General features: G+C 54.5%; 1 protein-coding gene across 1 annotated transcript in view; it reads left to right on the forward strand.

Moving 5' to 3' along the window:
- The first annotated feature begins 343 nt into the window (after positions 1–343).
- Positions 344–24092, forward strand: part of LOC144824564 (protein ABHD15-like) — a 43169-nt gene continuing 19420 nt past the window's right edge. Inside the window, exon 1 of the mRNA XM_078683622.1 lies at positions 344–1024. Coding sequence (XP_078539748.1) covers positions 488–1024 — 537 coding nt within the window. The 5' untranslated portion in view covers positions 344–487. The remainder of the gene's footprint in view (positions 1025–24092) is intronic.

Raw genomic sequence — 24092 nt, forward strand, 5'->3', positions numbered from 1 at the left:
GGGTGGTCATTACCTCTTTGAACACCTGCCTGACTTTGAGGTCAATAGGGTTTCTTTCGGAAGAGCAGCTAGTCAGCCCCCCCCCCCCCCCCCCCACACACACACACCCTTTCTCGTACTCTCCCCCCACTCTGCCTCCCACTTCTAGCTCTCTCACACACTCTTCCAACCTCTCTAATCTCCTTCACTTCAGGTCTTCAAGGTTTTTGTCCCTCACTCCCACGCTCTCCTCCTCTTCTTGAGGTGTCTTCTTCGCACACAGACGCACCCCTTGCTGCGTCTGTCGCCTGCTCTCTCTTTCTTTCTCACGAACTCTTTCTTCTTCTCTGCCTGGAGTTTATTCAGTGCTTCCCGCACACACCACCCTTTCCTCTCTGTCTTCCTGTCTCTGCATTCTGTGCACCTCTCACCCCTTCCACCAGTGTCCTCTCCTTGCAGTGTACGCCGCGCGCTCTGACGCGCCCTCCACCCTCTGGCTCCAAGCGCTATGTCCGGGACCCCAGTTCCAAAGCCCAGGTGCGTCGCCGCGGTCCTCGCCATCGCTGTGCTCCTCGTCATCACCCGCCTGCTCTGGTCCTGGACTGTGGTGACTGCCCTGCTGCTCCTGTGTGCCACCCTCTTCCTGCTGCTCCGGACCGGTGTCCTGCCTCCCACGAGCCTCATCCAGACCGGGGTCGGCGCGCCTGGCCAGGGCCCCTCCGCAGAGCCAGTGCTCAGGTGCACGCCGTCCGCCCTGGCCAGCTACCTGCTCGTGCACTGCCCCAGCTTCCGGGGCCCCAGCTGGAGCGGCTGGCCCTGGTGGGCCCTGCCTTCCCTGCAGACGTCGGTGTCCCTCCTGGCCCCCCCAAGCAGCAGAGTTCACTTCGTGCGGGAGCACCTGCAGCTCAGAGACGAGGGGCTGGTGGCCCTGGACTGGGCGGTGGGCCTGGGGGCGCGGAGGCGCAGGTCATCCTCCAACTCCAGCGCCCCAGTCCTGCTTTGCATCCCAAACTCCTTCGGGAAGATGACCCGCAACTTCACAGAGGTGAGTTTGTCGTCAGTGGGGCCTGGGTGATGCTGGTGAGTTTATCACTTGTTGTGGGTTCCCGTGCATCACTGCTTCCTTTGGTATACAGAAGACAGGCTCGCGCACCCGAGAGCCGCCAGCACTGAGCCGCAGATGAGTCCATCATCAGAGGAGGGCTGGGTGATGCTGGTCAGGATGCCACCATGGCCATACCGGGTCAGGCCTGTGCTAGGTGAAGGCATCAGGGCCAGGGTCCGTGGGGTCACGCAAGTGAGTTTATCAGAAGAGCCAGTTAAGACTTTTCCATCCGATCCCATGGGTTGCTGGGAGCAGCCAGGGACGGGAGCAGTGAAGGACTGCCCTAAGAAGGGACACCGGATACTGTGTCTGGCTGTGTTTAGCCAAGCCTGCCTACGCTTCCGTCACCCTCCACTGGTAGCTGTGGGCGGTCTAAGCTTCTTGACCCTCCACTGGTAGCTGTGGCCAGTCTAAGCTTCTTGACCCTCCACTGGTAGCTGTGGCCAGTCTAAGCTTCTTGACCCTCCACTGGTAGCTGTGGCCAGTCTAAGGTGCTGTGGCCAGTCTAAGGTTCTTGACTCTCAACTGGTAGCTGTGAGCGACCCACGCTTCCTTGACCCCCCACTGGTAGCTGTGGCAAGTCTAAGCTTCTTGACCCCCCACTGGTAGCTGTGGCCAGTTCAAGCTTCCTTGACTCTCCACTGGTAGCCGTGGCCGAGCAGTCAAGGCTTACTACTAAAAGTAATGTGAACGTTTATCATGGACCCAATGTATCTCACAAGTAACCAAAGTTCATGAATTTCAATGTGCAGTCAAAGACATTTAATTGAAGAATACACATATAACATGAATAACAGTGAAACACAGAGTACCCGGCAGTGGTGTTTGAACAGAACGGGGGTGTTCACCTCACTGAAGGCATAGGGGTTGTTCGACAGCCCTACTTTGAAATATCACCAAATGCTGTCCCGAGAAAAATATTTGAATATCCCTTTAATGTGCGTTGTTCTTCTAAACCCCTCTGTACAGCGCCTCCCGCACCCCTAGTTCCAGCGCATAGGCCTTTTATTTATTTTTGAAGTTTTTTATAACATGTCGTACGTCGTTGCCCAGGACAGAACACTCTACATCTAGTAAGACAAAAACGGAGAATCCTTTCAAACCAACATTCACGCGGGTCATCAGAGGCACAGAGTCGAATTCAGCGCAGAGACGATGAATGCACACAGTGACCTCACCCAGCCGAGCTCGAAGGTAACCGTACTGTGGTAACGGAGGAGATTTTCATCACACGCCTTCTGTAGTATTACTTAATAACAGCAGCAACTCCAAGAAAATGTTTACAAACCCAGGTCCTTATTAGGCGTCTGACAGAGAGGGTACCCCCACCGAAGTCCTGCGCTCTGGGGGCGCTCTGGGGGAACTGTGTTTCTTCTGGCAGTCTCTGATGCTGGAAGCCTACGAGCCAGGGCTCAGATCACATCAGGCCATCATTCTAAGGGGCCTATTTACAAGCCCTATCGCCACAGGAAGATCACTTTTAAAGACGTTCCTGTGGCGTTTTATATTTACAAGGCAGTTTTTAACCCCTTAACGTGCCTTGTAAATAAGGTACTAGCGTGAAAGGGTGAGCAAAGGGTGTTGCTGTGGGCATTCCATCGCAGCACCCATTGATTTTGACACTGCCCTCTATTTACAAGTGTGGTGTAAATAGGAGGCAGCGTCAAAATCAAGATTAAAAAAACCCTGGTCTTAACATTGCGAACCGAGGAGAAATGCTTCATTTCTCCTCGTTTTTGCTGTTTCCATGTGTGCTGCAGCACACATACAAACAGCTAAACGCCATGCATGATTGTTTATGTGCAGGAAGGTGACCCTTACTGCACATAAACATTAATTTTAAAAATATTGAGTTGCAACTTCTATGTGTGTTGCACAAAGCAGCATACATAGAAGTTACAAATGGCCATTTAAGATTGTTTATGTGCAGGAAAGGACACCTTCCTGCAAATAAACAATCATTCCCACAACGCAGGCACCGTTGTATCGGCACCCTTGCTCTATGGTGCAGCCCTGCCTTTCAGAAGTGGAGGAGCGCTGAGTTAAGCCATGAAGGCTAACGCTGCTCTCCTTCACTTCTTCATAAATATGCCCCTATGTACCTCAGACCATCTGCCCATGTATATGTAGGAGCCAGTGCTTCATTTTTAAAATAATTGGTGCCGGTGCCCAAAGAGCTGCTCTGACGCCTGCACTAATAGATGTCAGTGTGCTGAATACCATGACCACCTCATGTTTCTGTAATCCACAAAGAGACACTCCCTGACCCTTAATCTCTCTTTTGCAGGTTGCAGGTCAGTGCTTTATTTGTAAAAATATAATGTCAGGTAAGAAAAGATAGGTGTCAGCCCCCAAAAACGAGTGCCGGCGGCACCCACCGAAACCACAGGCTCAAATTAAGCACTTTCACTCTGGAGGACGTGCCACTGTCCTTTCTTCCTGTTTTGGACCGCTAGGAGGAGCCTGCAAGTCCCAAACAGGAAAGCAAACAAGCATTTGTAATGCAATAGGTCTCACATTTGTCAGAGTTAGAGCTATTGGCACTGTACATTACTGTTAGAAAGGCGACCCCGGGGGAGGCAGAAGATGTCTGACTGACCACCCCTAGGTCCACCTCTCCGTCAAGAAGTAGCCGAGCGTTACTGAGAGGCCTCCTGGGTGAGGGCCCTCTCCTAGGATCGTACAGCAGAGTAACCACACACTACAAATGGACACCACACCAGAGGTCGAGTTCGTACGCTTTATCAGGAAATAAAGGCTGCTGGTTCTCAGCGATAGGTACAAGTAGACCGAGGGGGTCTGTAAAGTCTCGTGAAAAGGGGGGTCAGGGTAGCGGGACAGTCTCGGTTGGGGTGTATGGAGGGATACCCTGCGCACAGCTCTCAATCCTCGAGCCGGGGGGTTCCGAGAGGTCGAGCCGCGGCAGCGCCAGCAGGCTCACAAGATGGTTCGGCAAAGGTGGGCCGCGGCAGCGCCAGCAGGCTCTCGAGATGGTTCGGCAAAGGTGGGCCGCGGCAGCGCCAGCAGGCTCTCAAGGTGGTTCGGCAAAGGTGGGCCGCGGCAGCGCCAGCAGGCTCTCAAGGTGGTTCAGCAGAGGTGGGCCGCGGCAGCGCCAGCAGGCTCTTAAGATGGTTCGGCAAAGGTGGGCCGCGGCAGCGCCAGCAGGCTCTCAGGGTCTCTTCAGGTTACAGGCAATGAGTTCTTCTGGTGTCGGCCGTGACAGCGTCAGTAGGGCTTTCCAGTCCAGGATACAATTGCCGTCCTACTCCGGGGCTGGCCCAGATATAGGACTGGCGTCCTTTGATGTCCGGACCCTCGCGCCTGGGGGGCCAGAGGGGCCGGGATGATGGTGTTCAGACACCCAGCAGGGGGGTGGAGCCAGCACCCAGGGATGCCGGAGGCGATCGATACCAGGCGTCCGGGGACGGCTGGAGGCCCATCGAAACTCCCCTTCCTCCGGGATCTGTTGAGTGGCCACTCGACCACCTGGGTAGATCTTGGCGCCTCGATGTCGGGGCTTCGCTGGGGCCTGGGCCGGGGCCGAGGCCATGTGTTCGTGACGTGGTGGTCCCAAGATGGAGTCAGGCGAGACCTCGTGCTCAGGACGTGATGGGCCCATGATGGAGTCAGGCCGGTAGTGGGGGTCCGGGATGGTGGCCGGACCGGTAGTGTTGGTGCGTGCAGGATCGGGCGGAAGGGTCCGCCCGGGCTCTGTGGAGGGCCGATGTCGTACGGGGCCCGCCATGCGGGAGGGGTAGGACCACGCCAGGAGGCCGGGTCCAACACGCGTCCCCCCCAGCTGAAGGCAGAGGAGAGTCACCCATCTTCTTGGGGATTCTCCTCGCCGAGGCGGAAGAATCGGGACAGGCCGTCAGCATTGGCGTGGTCGTTGCCGGGGCGATGCTCCACCGTGAAGTTCATCCCTTGGAGGGAGATGGACCATCGCAACAGTTTCGGGTTTTCTACCCGCATCTGCATCAGGCACCGTAGAGGCCGGTGGTCGGTCTGGACCCGGAAGTGTGTGCCGAAGAGGTAGGGCCGGAGCTTCTTTAGGGCCCACACGACGGCGAAGGCTTCCCTCTCGATGGTGCTCCATCGTTGTTCTCTGGCCAGCAGCCGCCGGCTGATGAAGGCAACGGGACGGTCGGCCCCTTCAGGGTTTACTTGGGAGAGGACCGCCCCAATGCCGTGCTCCGAGGCGTCGGTTTGAACCACAAACTCCCGGCTGTAGTCGGGGGCTTGGAGCACAGGGGCGGTGCACATAGCGGTCTTTAGGGTGTCGAAAGCTACCTGGCACTCGGGGGTCCAGTGCACCCTTTGTGGTAGTCTCTTTGAGGTCAGTTCTGTGAGGGGCCCCACAATGCTCCCATAGTTTTTGATGAAGCGCCGATAGTATCCAGTGAGCCCCAGGAAGGCTCGGACGGCGGTCTGGGTGACCGGGGGCTCCCAGGCCTGGATAGCGTCAATCTTTGGCTGGAGGGGAGCCACCTGGCCGCTCCCTACTTGGTGTCCCAGATAGGTCACGGACCCTTGTCCGATCTAGCACTTGCTGGCCTTTATGGTCAGTCCGGCCCGACGGAGGGCCGTCAGGACCTCCCGGAGGTGGGTCAGGTGCGCATCCCAGTGGAGGCTGTACACCGCAATGTCGTCTAGGTAGGCGGCGCTGAACTCTTCTAGCCCGGCCAGCACTCTATTCACGAGTCTCTGGAAGGTGGCCGGGGCGTTTTTCATGCCGAAGGGCATCACCTTGAAATGGTACTGGCCATCAGGGGTCGAGAAGGCGGATCGCTCTTGTGCTCCAGGTGTGAGGCCGATCTGCCAATACCCGGCCGTGAGATCGAAGGTGCTGAGATACTTCGCAGCCGCCAGGCGATCGATCAGTTCATCCGCCCGGGGGATGGGATGGGCGTCGGTCCTGGTGACGCATTCAGCCCCCGGTAGTCAACACAGAACCGGAGCTCCGGGGGCGTGCCGGGGGCGGCGGCTTTAGGGACCAGGACAACTGGGCTGGCCCACGGACTGTCGGAGGGTTCGACTACCCCCAGCGCTAGCATCTTGGCCACCTCGGACTAGATGCAGGCCCGCACTCGGTCGGGCACTCGGAAAGCTCGGTGCCTTACAGGCGGGCTGTCTCCGGTGTCTACATCGTGGACACACCACCGGGTGACTCCAGGGGTGAGGGAAAACAGATCTGCAAAGTGCCCCAGCAGCTGCCGGCAGTCATGGTGCTGTTCTGGGGTCAGGGTGGAGGAAAGCACGACCCCTTCGCTGGAGCCGTCCTTCTCAGTGGAGCCCATGAGATCTGGCAAAGGTTCGGAGTCGTCTTCAGCTCCGTCATCGGTCGCTAATAGCAGACTTAGTTCAGTGCGGGCAAAGTGCGGCTTGAGCCGGTTAGCGTGTAGAACCCGGAGGGGGTTCCTGGGGGACTCCATGTCCACCAAGTAAGTGACGGGGCTCTTGCGCTCCACCACCTTGAAGGGCCCCGTCCATTGGTCCTGGAGGGCGCAAGGTTCAACCGGGGACATGACCCAGACCTGCTGGCCCGGCTCGAATTCGATGGACGAAGCGTTCCGGTCATACCAGCGTTTCATCTCCTCCTGACTAGCCTCCAGGTTGGCTTCGGCCAGTTCCCGGAACTTCCGAGTTTGGTTGCGGAGGGTCAGGAGGTACTGGTAGACATCTGGTGGAGCACCTCGGACAGCCGTCTCCCAGCCTTCTTTGACCAGGCTGAGGGGGCCTCGGACCGGGTGCCCATACAATAGTTCGAAGGGGCTGAACCCCAGGGACTTCTGGGGTACTTCGCGATACGCAAACAGGAGGCAAGGCAGCAGAACATCCCATTTGCGTCGTAGTGGCTCCTCTAGGCCCTTGATCATTCCCTTCAGTGTCCGGTTAAACCGCTCCACAAGTCCATTCCCTTGGGGGTGATACGGGGTGGTGAACTTATAGGTGACCCCGCACTGTTGCCACAGGGATCGCATATGCTTGGAGATAAAGTTTGTGCCCCGATCACTCACGACTTCTCGGGGGAAGCCGACTCTGGAGAAGATCCCCATTAGGGCTCGGCCTATGACCGGGGCCGTGATGGTTCGGAGGGGGATGGCTTCCGGATAGCGGGTGGCATGGTCCACCAGAACGAGGATGAAGCGGTGCCCTTGAGAGGTGCGGGGGTCCAGGGGCCCCACGATGTCTATCCCCACTCGCTCGAAGGGGGTGGTGACCACGGGAAAGGGCTGGAGCGGGGCTTTGACTTTCCCCCCGCTCTTCCCGCTGGCTTGACAGGTCGGGCAGGTTCTGCAGTGATTATGCACATTGTTGCGCATTTTCGGCCAGTAGAAATGAGTCACCAGGCGGCTGTAGGTTTTGTCCTGCCCCAGGTGCCCGGCGAGGGGCACATCATGTGCTAAGTTCCAGAGGAAGTCTCTAAATCGGAGGGGAACGACCAGCACCCGGCTGGCCCCTAGTTCGGCAATCTTCTGCTCACTGTAGAGAAGGTCGTTGTCCCAAAAGACCCAGTGGGACCCCGCAGGGTCTCCAGCGGCTTGAGTGGCGGCTTGTCGTCGAATTCCCTCGCAGGAGGGACAGGTGCTTTGTTCTTGTCGGAATTGTTCGCGGGTGGGGCCACCTTCTTGGCGCCACTGAGCTAGTTCTGGAAGGTGACCGAGCTCGATGATTTCTTCATGGCTGGGCCCCTGGGGGCCAGGTTCAGGGTCGGCGTCCTCGGGGACGGCGGGCGGTGGAGGTGCGGGCCACTCCAGCTCCTTGATCGGGGCTTCCTCCGTTGGGGTGGAGGCTCGGGCGGACATGGAGCGGGTGGTCGCACAGACCCACTCTGGAAGGCCTAGCATCCCCAGATGCTCTCTCCGCTCTACGCCGGCCCAGAGGGAACTTTCCAGGTCGTTCCCGAGGAGGCAGTCCACGGGGGAATCGTCTCGGACAGTCACTTTTAGCATGCCCGACACCCCTCCCCACTCGAAGGGGATGCGGGCCATCTGGCACAAACTCTCAGAGTTGTCCGCCGACCGTACGGGGCACAAGACGTTGGGAAGAATTTGTTCGGATGTCACCAAGTGGCAGCGGACCGCCATCACGCTGGCTCCAGTGTCCCGGAGGGCTTCGGCCCTGCGTCCATTGATGGTGACCCATTGGCGGTATTTCTGGGTGTTACCTGGGATCGGGTCTCGGGGGATCATGTCTCGATCACCCAGGCATGCTAAGATCATGGCGGCGGGTTCCCACTCGGCCTGCTCGGTGTCGTTGTCCTCTTCTTCGCCTCCCTCTGTACTCAGGGCGGCGGCCGCGATCTGGCGGCTCGGGGGTCCGGTGGTGCCGGGTCGCTGGTTCATCGGGCAGAGAGGGTCGTTCGCATAATGGCCCTGCCGCTGGCATCTGTGGCAGGTAACATTCGGGCGGGGCCCGGGTCTTGCTGGGGGGCCCCCCCTCCAACCCAGGGATGGCGACTGGGAGGTAGGGGATGACCCCGTGGGGGTGTCTCGGCCCCTGCTCTGGCCTCCTCCGCCGCCTCGTGGTCGGTGGTTCCCCGGGGATCCCCGGCCGTAGTCTCCCATCGGACTCCGGGGAACTCGGGTGCTCACCCATCTATCCGCCTCGACAGCGAGTTTTCGTGGCTCTGTCAATTTGCTGTCGAGGAGGTGCTGCCGGAGTTCGATGAAGCAGTTAGTGGAAAGATGTTCCCATAGGATGAGGTCGACCAGCTGCTGGTAGGTGGTGACCTGGCAGCCTCTGATCCACCCTTCGAAGGCTCTGCTGTAAAAGTTCACGTACTCCACCCAAGTGGTACCGGGGATTTTTCTACAGTCTCGGAATCGCTGCCGGTACATTTCGGGGGTGAGTCCGTAGCGAGTGAGGAGGGCGGTCTTCATGTGTTCGTACGAGGTCATCTCGGCGTCGGGGAGCTCTAGCAGGGCGTCTCTCCCCTCGTTGATGAACTTTCCCCATAAGCCGGCGCCCCAGTCTTTGAGGGGTACTCGATGGGCGGTCATGGCGACCTCGTAGGCTTTGAACCACTGTTGGATGCCGTCGTTCTTATAGTATTCTTTGACGACCTCCTTGGGTATGTGCACCTTCGGGTCCGCCGGCGGGGGTGAGGTCTTGCCCCCGGCGGTGCCGGTTTCGCTTGTCTTGGCCTTGATTTCCAGTTCTTTGAGGCCGCGCTCATGCTCGAGCATGAGTTTCTTTTCTTCGAGGTCTCTTTGTCTTCGCCTTTCCTCTAGGTCTCCTTCCAGCCTTAGTTGCTCGAGGGCTAATTTCCTTTCTGCCAGCGGTATCTCTCCTTCTTGTTGGAGTCGGGCGAGCTCCAACTCGTGGAGCCGGTTCCTCTCTCGTTCTCGGGCGTCTCCGTGGGGGAGGCCCATGTCCAGGTTTGCGGGTCTTTCCCCCGCTGGGTTCGCGTCGGTCTCCGGGCGTCCGTTCGGGCCCGGGTTGTCGTCAGTCTGGGGGGGCGCGTTATCCGCGTCCGCCCAGGCTTGCAGGGATGATTTAAAGTCCTCTTTGGTGTTGAGGCCCGTGGAAGCGATGCCTAGGTCCTTGCAGAATTGTTTTAATTCCTTGTGGCTGTAATCTTCCATCTTTTCTTTCTGGAATTCCGCAGTCGGCCTGGTTTCCTGAGTAGTCATGGTCGCGGTGTGTTTTTCTCGGTAGTGAGTGAATTACTCTCTGTATGATCTGCGTCGGCTCAGATCCTGTCGCCTGCCACCAATGTTAGAAAGGCGACCCCGGGGGAGGCAGAAGATGTCTGACTGACCACCCCTAGGTCCACCTCTCCGTCAAGAAGTAGCCGAGCATTACTGAGAGGCCTCCTGGGTGAGGGCCCTCTCCTAGGATCGTACAGCAGAGTAACCACACACTACAAATGGACACCACACCAGAGGTCGAGTTCGTACGCTTTATCAGGAAATAAAGGCTGCTGGTTCTCAGCGATAGGTACAAGTAGACCGAGGGGTCTGTAAAGTCTCGTGAAAAGGGGGGTCAGGGTAGCGGGACAGTCTCGGTTGGGGTGTATGGAGGGATACCCTGCGCACAGCTCTCAATCCTCGAGCCGGGGGGTTCCGAGAGGTCGAGCCGCGGCAGCGCCAGCAGGCTCACAAGATGGTTCGGCAAAGGTGGGCCGCGGCAGCGCCAGCAGGCTCTCAAGGTGGTTCGGCAAAGGTGGGCCGCGGCAGCGCCAGCAGGCTCTCAAGGTGGTTCGGCAGAGGTGGGCCGCGGCAGCGCCAGCAGGCTCTTAAGATGGTTCGGCAAAGGTGGGCCGCGGCAGCGCCAGCAGGCTCTCAAGGTGGTTCGGCAAAGGTGGGCCGCGGCAGCGCCAGCAGGCTCTTAAGATGGTTCGGCAAAGGTGGGCCGCGGCAGCGCCAGCAGGCTCTCAGGGTCTCTTCAGGTTACAGGCAATGAGTTCTTCTGGTGTCGGCCGTGACAGCGTCAGTAGGGCTTTCCAGTTCAGGATACAACTGCCGTCCTACTCCGGGGCTGGCCCAGATATAGGACTGGCGTCCTTTGATGTCCGGACCCTCGCGCCTGGGGGGCCAGAGGGGCCGGGATGATGGTGTCCAGACACCCAGCAGGGGGGTGGAGCCAGCACCCAGGGATGCCGGAGGCGATAGATACCAGGCGTCCGGGAACGGCTGGAGGCCCATCGAAACTCCCCTTCCTCCGGGATCTGTTGAGTGGCCACTCGACCACCTGGGTAGATCTTGGCGCCTCGATGTCGGGGCTTCGCTGGGGCCTGGGCCGGGGCCGAGGCCACGTGTTCGTGAGTGGTGGTCCCAAGATGGAGTCAGGCGAGACCTCGTGCTCAGGACGTGATGGGCCCATGATGGAGTCAGGCCGGTAGTGGGGGTCCGGGATGGTGGCCGGACCGGTAGTGTTGGTGCGTGCAGGATCGGGCGGAAGGGTCCGCCCGGGCTCTGTGGAGGGCCGATGTTGTCCGGGGCCCGCCATGCGGGAGGGGTAGGACCACGCCAGGAGGCCTGGTCCAACAATTACAATGTCTTTTATCTGTGTGTTTTGGTTTGGTGTGTAAGTGAATGTATGAACAGAGACACAGCTTAGGCACTCCCTAGAGGACATAGAATGAGGAATTACCGTTAGGACCAGAAAGGTAGCTGTAGCACTGTCTAGAGGAGTTAGAATGAGGAATTACCAATGAGACCAAAGGAGCAACTAGCAGCACTGTGTAGTGGACTTAGAATGAGGAATTACCGACAGGACCAGAGAAGCAGCTAGCAGCACTTTCTAGAGGATTTACAATGAGGAATTACTGACAGGACCAAACATGCAGCTGCAGTACTGCACAGAGGACTTAGAATGAGGAATTGTCTATGAAACAGAGAAGCAGCTAGCAGCACTGCCTAGAGGACTTAGAATGAGGAATTACCGACGGGGCCAGCAAAGCAGCTAGCAGCACTGCCTAGAGGACTAAGAATAAGGAATTACCACGGGAACAGAGACACTGATGGAGCACTGCCTAGAGGTCTTAAAATATGTGAATTTCTGACAGGACCAGAGTAGCAGCTAGCAGCTAGCAGCACTGTTTGGAAGACTTAGAAGGAGGAATTACAGACAGGTGTGGAACAGTAACTAGCAGCACTGTCTGAAAGACTTAAAATTAGGAATTACCGACAGGACCAGAGTAGCAGCTAGCAGCAAAATGTAGAGGAGATAAAATGAGGAATTACCATTGGGACCAGAGAAGCAGCTAGCAACACTGCCTAGAGGACTTAGAATGAGAAATTACAGATGAGATCAGAGTAGCAGCTAGCAGCACTTCTTAGAGGACTTAGAATGAGGAACTAATCACTGGGAACAGAAACACAACTGCAGCCCTGACTAGAGGACTTAGAATGAGGAATTACCGACAGGACCAGAGCAGCAGCTAGAAGCACTGCCTAGAGAAGGAAGAATGGGGAATTACCACTGGGAACAGGGTCACAGCTGCAGTAATGTCTAGAGCACTTATCATGGAGGAATTACTGACAGGACCAAAGAAGTAGCTGCAGCACTATGTAGAGGACTTAGAGTGAGGCATTGCCAATGGAACCAGAGAAGCAGCTAGCAGCACTGTCTAGAAGATTTAGAATGAGGAATTACCGATGGGAATAGAGAAGCAGCTAGCAGCACTGCCTAGAGGACTATGAATAAGGAATTACCACTGGGACCAGAGAAGCAGCTGCAGCACTGACTAGAAGACCTGGAATGAGGAATTACCACTGGGACCAGAGAAGCAGCTGCAGCACTGCGTAGAGGACTAAGATTGAGGAATTACTAATGGGAACAGAGACACAGCTGCTGAACTGCCTAGAGGAGTAAGAATGAGGAACTGCCACTGGGATCAGAGAAGCAACTTCAGCACTGTCTAGAAGACTTAGAATGAGGAATTACAACTGGGATCAGACAAGCAGCTGCAGCGCTGTTTAGAAGACTTAGAATAAGGAATTACCACTGGGTCCAGAGAAGCATCTGCAGCAGTTTCTAGAGGACTTAGAATCAGGAATTACCGATGAGATAAGACAAGCAGCTAGCAGCACTGCCTAGAGGACTTAGGAGTGAGAAATTACTCGTGAGAGGAGAGTAACCGTTGGTAAAACTGTCTAGAAGACTTAAAAGGATGAATTACAGATGGGACCAGATTAGCAGCTAGCAGCACTATCTAGAAGACTTAGAATGAGGAATTACTACAAGGACCAAAGTAGCAGATAGCAGCACTGTCTAAATGACTTAGAATGAGGAATTACTAAAAGGACCAAAGTAGCAGATAGCAGCACTGTCTAAATGACTTAGAATGAGGAATTACTAAAAGGACCAAAGTAGCAGCTAACAGTACTGTCTAGAGGACGTAGAATGAGAAATTACCACTGGGACCAGAGACACAGCAGCCTCACTGCCTAGAGGACTTGGAATAAGGAATTGCCAAATGGGACCAGAGTAGCAACTGACAGCACTGTATAGAGGACGAAGAATGATAAATTATCCCTGCAACCAAAGACACAACTGCCTCATTGCCTAGAAGACTTAGAATGAGGAATTACCAAATGAGACTAGAGTAGCAGCTAGCAGTACTGTCTAGAAGACGTACAATCAGGATATACCACTGGGGACAGAGAAGCTGCTGCAACACTGCCTAGAGGACTGAGAATGAGGAATTACCACTGGGACCAGAGAAGCAGCTGTAACAATGTCTAGAGCACTAAGAATGAGGATATTACGACTGGGACCGGAGAAGCCACTAGCAGCACTTGCTAGAGGACTAGAATGAGGATTTACCACTGGGAACACAGACACAGCCACAGCACTGCCCAGAGGACATAGAATGAGGAATTACCACTGTGACCAGAAAAACAGCTGCAGTATTGCCTAGAGGACTTAGAATGAGGAATTACCAACGGGACCAGAGAATCAGCAAGCAGCACTGGCTAGAGGACCAAGAATGAGGAATTACCACTGAGACCAGGGAAGCAGCTGCAGCACTGTCTAGAGGACTAAGAATGAGGAATTACCACTGGGAACAGAGACTCAGCTGCAGCACTGCCTAGAGCACTAAGAATTCGGAATTGCCTCTGGGAATTGAAACACAGCTGCATCACTGTCTAGAAGACATAGAATGAGGAATTACCACTGGGACCAGAAAAGCAGCTGCAGCACTGTCTAAAAGGACTAAGAATGAGGAATTACCACTGGGAACAGAAACCCAGCTGCAGCGCAGCCTACAGGACAAAGAATGAGGAATTACCACTGGGATAAGAGAAGCATCTGCTGCTCTGTCTAGGGTACTTAGAGTGAGGAATTACCTATGAGACCAGAGAAGCAGCTAGCAGCCCTGTCTAGAGGACTTAGAATGAGGACTTACCACTGAGACCAGAGTATCAGCTAGCAGCACTGTCTAGAGGATTTTGATTGAGGAATTATCAAAGGGACCAGAGTAGCAGCTAGTTGCACAGTCTAGAGGACTTAGAATTAGGAATTACAGACGGGACCAGAGAGGCACCTAGCAGCACTTCCTAGAGGACTAGGAATTACCACTGGGACCAGCGAAGCATCTGTAGCACAGTCTAGAGGACATAGAATGAGAAATTACAGATGAGACCAGAGAAGCAGCTAGCAGCACTGTGTAGTGGACTTAGAATGTGGAATTACTAACAGGAACAGAGTGGCAGCTAGCAGCACTGTGCAGAGGGCTTGGAATATGGAATTACACTGGGACCAGAGAAGCAGCTAGCAGCACTCTCTAGATGACTTAGAATGAGGAATTACTGAAGGGACCAGAGAAGCAGCTGCTGCACTGCCTAGAGAACTTAGAATGAAGAATCATACTGGGACCAGAGAAGCAGCTAGCAGCACTCTCTAGATGACAAGGAATGATGAATTACTGAAGGGACCAGAGAAGCAGCTAGCAGCACTGCCTAGAGGACTAAGAATGAGGAATAACACTGGGACCAGAGAATCAGCTAGCAGCACTCTCTAGATGACTTAGAATGAAGAATTACAGATGAGACCAGAGAAGCAGCTAGCAGCACTGTGTAGTGGACTTAGAATGAGGAATTGCCGACAGGACCAGAGAAGCAGCTAGCAGCACTGTGTAGCGGACTTAGAATGAGGAATTACCAACAGAACCAGAGTGGTAGCTAGCAGGATTGTGTAGAGGACTTAAAATGAAGAATTACCACTGGGACCAGAGAAGCAGCTCGCAGCACTGCCTAGAGGCCTTAAAATGAGAAATTACAGAGAGGACCAGGGAGGCAGCTAGGAGCACTGCCTAGAGGACTGAGAATGTGGAATTATCGACGTGACTAGAGTAGCAGCAAACAGCACTGCCTAGAAGACTTGGAATGCGGAATTACACTGGGACAAGAGAAGCAGCTAGCAGCACTCTCTAGATGACTTAGAATGAGGAATTACTGAAGGGACCAGAGAAGCAGCTGTTGCACTGTCTAGAAGACTTAGAATGAGGAATTACCCCTGGGAACAGAAACACAGCTGCAGCGCTGCTTAGAGAACTTAGAATGAGGAATTACTGAAGGTACCAGAGTAGCAGCTAGCAATACTGCCTGGAGGACTTAGAATGACAAACTACCAATGGGGCCAGAGAAGCAGCTAGCAGCATTCTCTAGATGATTTACAATGAGGAATTACTGTAGCGACCAGGGAAGCAGCTAGCCGCACTGCCTAGAGGACTAAGAATGAGGATTTACCACTGGTACCAGAAATCAGCTGCAACACTGTCTGGAGGACGCAGAATGAGAAATTACCTATGGGACCAGAGAAGAAGCTAGCAGTACTGGCTAGAAGACTAAGAATTAGGAATTACCACTGGGAACAGAGACACAGCTGCAGCACTGCCTAGAGGACTAAGGATTAGGAATTACCTCTGGGAATAAAGACACAACTGCAGCACTGTATAGACGCTTAGAATGGAGGGATTACTGACAGGACCAAAGAGGCAGATGCAGCATTGTGTAGAGGACTTTGAATGAGGAATTACAGATGAGACCACAGAAATAGCTAGCAGCACTGTCTAGAGGACTTAAAATGAGGGATTGCCACCAGGAACAGAGACACAGCTGTAGCACTGCCTAGAGGACTTAGAATGAGGATTTAGCAACGCGACCAGAGTAGGAGCTAACAGCACTTTTTAGAGGACTTAGAATAATCTGCAGCACTGTCTAGAGGACTTAGAATGAGGAATTTCTGATTAGACCAGAGGAGCAGCTTGCAGCACTTTGTAGCAGACTTAGAATGAGAAATTTCAGACAGGACCAGAGAAGCAGCTGAAAGCACTGTCTAGAGGACTTAGAATGAGGAATTACTGACATGACCAAAGATGCAGCTGCAGCACTGCCTAGAGTGAGGAATTACCTACGAGACCAGAGTAGCAGCTAGCAGTACTGCCTTGAGGACTTAAAATTCGAAATTAACGACGGTACGAGAAAAGAGTTACATGTACATTTATTCCCAACCTAAGGGTTTATCTTTTATTTTCTGATTATTCTCTCCAGCAATATGTGTACAAGCATTAGTAATATGCTTTGTTAAATAAGATTGTCTAGTCAGAATTTGGCATGCACATCTATTTCACTGTATTGGTACCAGTTGTAATATTTTGGTTATTGGTTCCACAATAAATGGGTGGGTTGTGGTTGGGGGCTCCATTGGGCATACTCGGCTGAGTTGTTGGTCAGTACCCACTTGGGTGACCACTGGGTTGAGGCTTTTTATGAAAGATGTCTGTAATGTACCACTTGATATTGTTTTAGTTTTTAGGTCTTGCCTAAACCATCCCGTTAGCGATACTTTGGCGAGATATTAAGTAGGGGCTTTCAATAGGGCTCCCAAAGGCTTTTCCAGGCGGATTGCCTACAGTGCATGCGTGCGGGCACGTGCACATCGCACACCATTTGGCAGCCTGTGAGCCTCTCTCTGCACTCATGCTGGTTTGCAGCCGGCATCAGACTTCAAGCACTTCAAAGGAATCCACTCCCCTGCCTCCCACCGCGCAATGCCGAGAGCTTGTTGTTTAGAGACAACACCCCAGCTGCTTTTGACCCACCACGTCCATCTCCCTGCTCTGTTGTTTCACCCAGCCCCCTGCTTCAGCCATGTCCTGGCCCTCACTCGTGTACCCGAAGGCATTGAAGTGCTTTACATGAGCACCATGTACATGACACTGACACTTTCACTTTTCCCCTTTTTTCCAATTACACTGGGGAGATTAAGTGATTTACCCAGGATCGGAGCATATCGAGCCCCCGCCGAGAGTTGAACCTAGTTCCAGGGTCAGCAGCTCTACCTTAGACATGCATTTCTTGTGTTAACTCACTAGCCCCTGACCTTCTTGCCGCCATGGTTTTTAACAAGCCCCCCTGCTTTTAAAACACCACCTCATTCTGCTCCCCGCAGTGGCATAATGAAATTTGAGCCCCCCCTTACAAACTATGGGGTCAGTGGGGGTTTATTTTCCTATTGTGTCAGCATGTTAAGTTTCACTTTTGTTTTTAATTATCGTGCAAGGGCGTTAGGTTTCACTTTCACCGCTGCTAGTCATTCGGTAACCCTCACAAGGGACGCGCACAGGTTTTCATTCCAGCCGCTCCATTGTTAATCTGCATTCCTTGGTCCCTCCCGACGTGCGCAGCAGGGACAGGGGTTTTATAATCTGCGCAATGCCAGGAGCTTGTTGTTTACAGACAACACCCCAGCTGCTTTTGACCCACCACGTCCTTCTCCCAGCTCTGTTTTACCCATCCCCCTGCTTCAGCCATGTCCTGCTCCCTCACTCGTGTACCCGAAGGCACTGGAGTGATTTACATGAGCACCATGTACATTATACTGACACTTACACTTTCCCCCCTTTTTTCCAATTACACTGGGGGGATTAAGTGATTTGTCCTGGATCACGGCATATCGAGCCAATGCCGAGGGTTGAACCCAGTTCCAGGGTCAGCAGCTCTACCTTAGGCATGCTTCTGTTGTGTTAACCTACTAGCCCCTGACCCGCTTGCCACCATGGTTTCAAACAAGCCCTCCTGCTTTTAAAACACCACCTCATCCTGCTCCCTGCAGTGGCATAATGAAATTTGAACCCCCCCCCCCCTTTGCAAACTAGGGGGTCAGTGGGGGCTTATTTTCTGCCACTGGCTCTCTGTTGATTTACCCACCCCTCGTCTCAAAACATGCATAAGTAATAGAAAAGCGCCTACGCGCATAATCAGAAAGTCCGTATTCCAGGAATACTCCAAAACAATAGTAATACAAGCATTGATAAAGCCAATCGATCTCACAAAGGGGAAAGCTAATGTCTTTGCCAATGCTTTTTCCGTATAGAACATTTTTCCATATAGGACACTTTTATACAATGTCCTACTTGCTTGTTCGAGACAAGTCCTTTTCTCGGAGGTTATTGCAGGTGTTAACTTAGAGACAGTCTCTTAGCCTTAATTATTGCACTTTGCTTTGGGCGCCCTGTTTGTTGTTAACCAATCGTGCATTTATTTCACTCATTTAAAAACAGAATTATATTGTTTTTCCCTACAAAGGGAGAGCCTCCTTTACTTTGTAAAGAAGATATGTGTCGTCTTGTAAACAGGTATCTAAAAAAAAGAAGTGGGTGCTGCTCTCAGAGATACAATACTTTTAAAACCGCATGTACAAATTGCATGACCTTTAGATACAGAGCTCAGTGTGAACGATGTGGCTTGTACACACACAACCACACACACACAACCACACACACACACACAACAACACACAACCACAACCACACACACACACAAGCACACACACGCAAGCACACACATAACCACAAACACACACCCAACCACACACACAACCACACCCACACCCATACTCACACAACCACACACAACCACACACACACAACCACACACACAACCACACACACAACCACACACACAACCACAAACAACCACACATACAACCACACATACAACCACACACACACAACCACACAAAACCACACACACAATCATAACCCCACACAACCACACCACATACACAACCACACACACACGCACAACCACACACACACACAATCACCCACAACCACACACACACCCACTCCCAACCACACACACACAACCACACACACAACCACAAACACAACCACACACAACCACACACACAACCACACATACAACCACACATACACAACCACACACACAACCACACACAACCACACACACAACCACACACATAACCACAACCACACACACAGCCACACATGCAACCACACACACAACCACACACACAACCAGACACACAACCACAAACATAACCACACCCAACCACACACATACAACCACACACACACAACCACACACACAACCACAAACACAACACACAACCACACACATACAACCACAACCACACACACAACCACACACATACATAACCGCACACAACCACACACAACCACACACACAACCACAACCACACACAATCACAAACACAACCTCACACACAACCACACACACACACACAACCGCACACACACACAGCCACCCTAACCACACACACAACCACACCCACACCCACACCCACACAACCACACACAACCACACACACAATCACACACATAACCACACACACAACCACACATACAACCACAAACAACCACACATACAACCACACATACAACCACACACACACAACCACACAAAACCACACACACAATCATAACCCCACACAACCACAACCACACACACAACCACACGCACAACCACACACACGCATAACCACACACACACACAACCACCCACAACCACACACACCCACACCCAACCACACACACAACCACAAACACAACACACACAACCACACACACATACAACTACAACCACACACACAACCATACACACAAACATAACCACACACAACCACACACAGCCACACACAACCACAACCACACACAACCACACACACAACCACACACACAACCACACATACAATCACACATACACAACCACACACACAACCACACACACAACCACACACACAACCACAACCACACACACAGCCACACATGCAACCACACACACAACCACACACAACCACACACACAACCACACACACAACCACACACATAACCACACACAACCACACACATACAACCACACACACACAACACACAGAATCACAAACACAACACACAAGCACACACACAAACACACAACCACACACACACAAGCACACACAACCACACACACAACCACAACCACACACAACCACACACAACCACACACTCAACCTCACACACAACCACATACACACACAACCACACACACACAACCACACACAACCACACACAACCACAAACACAACACACAGCCACACACACAACCACACACACAGCCACACATACCCAACCACACACACAGCCACACATACCCAACCACACACACAACCACACACACAACCACACACACACCACACATACCACACACACCACCACACACCCACACACACAGCCACACACACAACCACACACACACAACTACACAAACAACCACACTCACAACCACACACACACACAACCACACCCAACCAGACCCACACAACCACAAGTACACACACAACCACGCAACCACACACACAACCACAAACACAACACACACAACCACACACACACAACCACACATACACAACCACACACACACACAACCACACACACAACCACACACACACAACCACACACACCACGCACACAACCACATACACACATACACATACAACCATACACACAACCACACACACAGCCACACCATCAGTGCACACTTTCACCAGGCACAGACACCATCAGTCGTCAGTGCATGGTTTCACTGGGCACAAACACCACCACCGTCAGTGCACGCTTTCAGCGGGCACAAACACCACCAGCCGTCAGTGCACGCTTCCACCAGGCACACACCACCAGACGTCAGTGCACGCTTTCACCAGGCACACACACACCACCAGCAGTCAGTGCACGCTTTCACCAGGTACGCACACACTACCAGCCGTCAGTGCGCGCTTTTAACAGGCACACACCACCAGCCGACAGTGCACGCTTCCACCAGGCACACACATCACCAGCCAGCAGTGCACACTTCCACCAGGCACAAACACCGCTGGCTGTCAGTGCACGTTTCCACCAGGCACACACACTACCAGCCGGCAGTGCACACATCAATTGTTAGCGCATCCACAATTAACTATTGTAGCAATCGCAGTATGGCGCACTTTACTTTTAAACATATTCATCTGGGGGCGTGGCCAAGATGGCAGACTGAGTGGTCGCACTCACCGTGAGCTCCGCCGTCCCTGAACCCTGATCCTGCTCTGAAGGCACGGATTCTCCCCCCGGGACACCGCGATTCAGGGTGCAGGGGAGTGGTGCCACGGAGGAGCAATCAAACGTTTGCTGGCGGACCCCGGAACGTGGGACGGACTCCGGAGGCGGCACCGCTGTGGAGACCGAGTGGGGCCCAGCACACGGCCCGGCGGAGAGGCGGACCCCGCCCGGCCCTGGTGATAGCAGCTGCGTTCCTGCATTGCCCGCCTATCCCGGACCGCTGCGCTCCTCGTTGCTGTGGGGGTCGGCACCGGGGTTGCCTGATCCGGGGCCGCAGAGAGTCCGACGTCGGGCCGGCATCGGTCTTCACGCAGGGCCGGGGCTCGGGCCTGAGTCCTGGGCCTCGCCTACCCTAGCGGACTCTAGGCGAGCGGTGACGGACTGTGGGTTTTACCGGCTGGGCCTGGATGGTCCTGCCTAGCCCAGCGGCGCCCTCCCGGAGCGTGGATCAGCTGGAGCGGAGGTGCCGGAAAGGAGGAGCCGGTCTCGGGGGGCCCCCTGCTACGCGAGGTCGGGGCTTTGGCCTGTGCCCCGGGCCTCGAGGGCGCTGCGTAGCAGTGTGCTGCCGGCCTGCCGGTTGAGACTGTGGGGCTTGGAGCGGATCCCCTGACCGACGGAGACCCGGCGGTGAGTCCGGCGACGGAGGGCCCCTGGGGAGGAGAGTTACAATCGACATCCCCTGGAACCGCGGGGGCCTGGGGGCAGGGCTATCGAGTCTCGGGCTTTCACTGCACCTGACCACCGGCCTGGCACTGGACCGGACCCCCTTGGTGGCATCTTGGGTCTGACTGTGGGACAAGGTGGAGATAGACTGGGCGTTGTCGCAGCCCCCACGTGGTCCCCGAAGGCCCGTTGAGACCCAGCCTGGAGGGAGATCCCACATTGGCACTGGTGACGCCGAGGCCGCGGGGCTTGTGGCGTGTGAGGAGGGTGCGCTGCCAGACGGAGTGGAGCTAGGGGACTGGACAGTGGCCAGCAGATCGCTGATCAGTGGGGCATCCCGGCCCCATAGGCCATTTGGGGACGGAGTGGCAGATCATCAGCCCGGCTCCTACGTTGCTTCCAGGGTGAATTGCAGAGCTTCCAAGAGGGACGTTGCGGTGGCTAGCATGTCGAATAACAAAGGGAATCGGAAGGGAGATCGCACGTTGCCGGAGATGTTGCACCGGAACGCTGCGAGACAAGACCGAGGTCAGCCATCCCCACCCCACCCGAGTACCGCCCAGGGAGCGAATGGAGGAGAACCCCCGGTCACGAGGTCCTTCCTGGAGTCCCTCTTCAGCTCATTGAGGGACGACTTTCAGACGCTCAAACAGGAGGTCGCAGGTGAGGTCCGAGAGATACGGAGGGAAGTGGACGGTTTGGGGGACAGAGTATCCACGGTGGAAGACGCAGGCCGTGCCAGGGACGAGGAAATCACGCAATTGCAGCAGGAGGTCATCCAACTCCGGGAACAGCACCTTGACCTGCAATCGCACACGGAGGACCTCGAAAATCGCTCCAGGAGAAACAACATCCGCGTTCGGGGCGTTCCGTCCCGAGAAGAGGGGGAGGATGTGGCGGCCTACCTCGGCGAGCTGTTCAGAGAGGTGCTGGGGGAACCGGCTGATTTCACTATCCGAATTGACAGAGCACACAGGGTGGGCCTGCAACGCCGGACCTCTGCGCCTCCGCCCGACATCTTGGCTTTCTTGCCGGACTACCCCTTGAAGGAACGAATCCTGAGGGAAGCTCGGAGGAGACCATCCCTGGAGTTCAGAGGCCACCGGGTAGCGCTCTATCAGGACCTGGCGGCGTCCACTCTGCAGAAGCGCAAAGCTTTTAAAATTGCGACCGACTTTCTCAGGGAGCATGGCATTCAGTATTCCTGGGGACATCCCTTCCGGCTCATCTTTAGGTGGAATGGGACCTTGCACCAGCTGCGTTCGCTTCAGGATACGTGTGGTGTGTTGGGGATTACTGCCACTGAGGATAGAGCTCACACGCCGCACAGGAGCCGTATCACCAGGGACGGATGGCAGACAATCCCCGGCCGACGATCGACTGCTCCCATGACGGAGCCGGGTTCTCCCACGGCCCGGGCAGAGTCGGGCCTTGCAGTGCAGGATGAACATGGAACTGCCAATGCATCGGAGGTGGCGCTCACAGCTTAAGTGAACTCCGGGGGGAGATCGACATCGATATGATGGAGCTGCAGGTTTGGGGGTTCTGGGGGGGTGGGGGGAGCGGAGGGGTGCGAGGTGGCTGGACGTCCACTTTTTCTGATTTTCCGCAGGCTTGTCCGATAAGGACCGGACTGGGACAATGGATCTACAGTTTTTTGGGGGGGAGGAGGGAGGGGTGTTTGAAGTTGTTGATCTGGTCTCAGTTGTGGGAGGGGACAGGATGAAGGAGGATGGGTGGGGAGACCGGGGTTCAGTTGAGGGGGTTCAGGGGAGTTGGGGGGGTTGGGGAAGGAGGGGGGGATCCGGGAGTTGGCAATGGGGAAGGGGGGTCGTCCAGTGCACCCTGAGGTTTCTGGTTGCTCGGGCAGTGTCCGTACTTTTTGGGTTGCTTCCTCTGAGTTACAGCGCCTATGGCTTGGCTTGTCTTCGTGGCTTCTGTGTGACTTGGAGGGGCGGGGGGCATTTGGTGCGATGCATTTCGAGGGCGGTGGGTAGGTGGCAGGATGGTGTGCTCACTGGTTTGCATGGCGCGGACTGCTTCTCATGCCCCTGTGTGTTGCTTTATGCTCTACGGCGCCCTGTGCCGTGCTTGGCCTTTGTCCTCCCACTTTGGCTGACGGGGGACCTTGCTGCTTTTTGCTCCGCTGTTGTCCATGCCTCCCACCACATGTAAGGTGGTGACCCTGAATGTTCGGGGTTTGAATAATCCTGTCAAGAGGCGGGCAGTCCTCTCGCTCTTAGAGAACACACAGGCAGACATTTGTCTCTTACAGGAGACGCACTTGCTTTCACAGGACACACACAGACTCAAGTCCCACAAGTTTCCTACACAATTTTTTTCCTCTTGCACCACTAAAACGGCCGGGGTGGCGATTCTGGTGGCGCGCCACTTCAAAGGGGAAATTCTTCACAAATTCACTGAACAAAAGGGTCGACTGCTGGCTTATCGGTTTGGGATAGGGGGTCTTCCGTTTACAATCGGGTCCTT

Source organism: Lissotriton helveticus, chromosome 3_1 (assembly GCF_964261635.1).
Source record: "Lissotriton helveticus chromosome 3_1, aLisHel1.1, whole genome shotgun sequence".
Classification (NCBI taxonomy): Eukaryota; Metazoa; Chordata; class Amphibia; order Caudata; family Salamandridae; genus Lissotriton; species Lissotriton helveticus.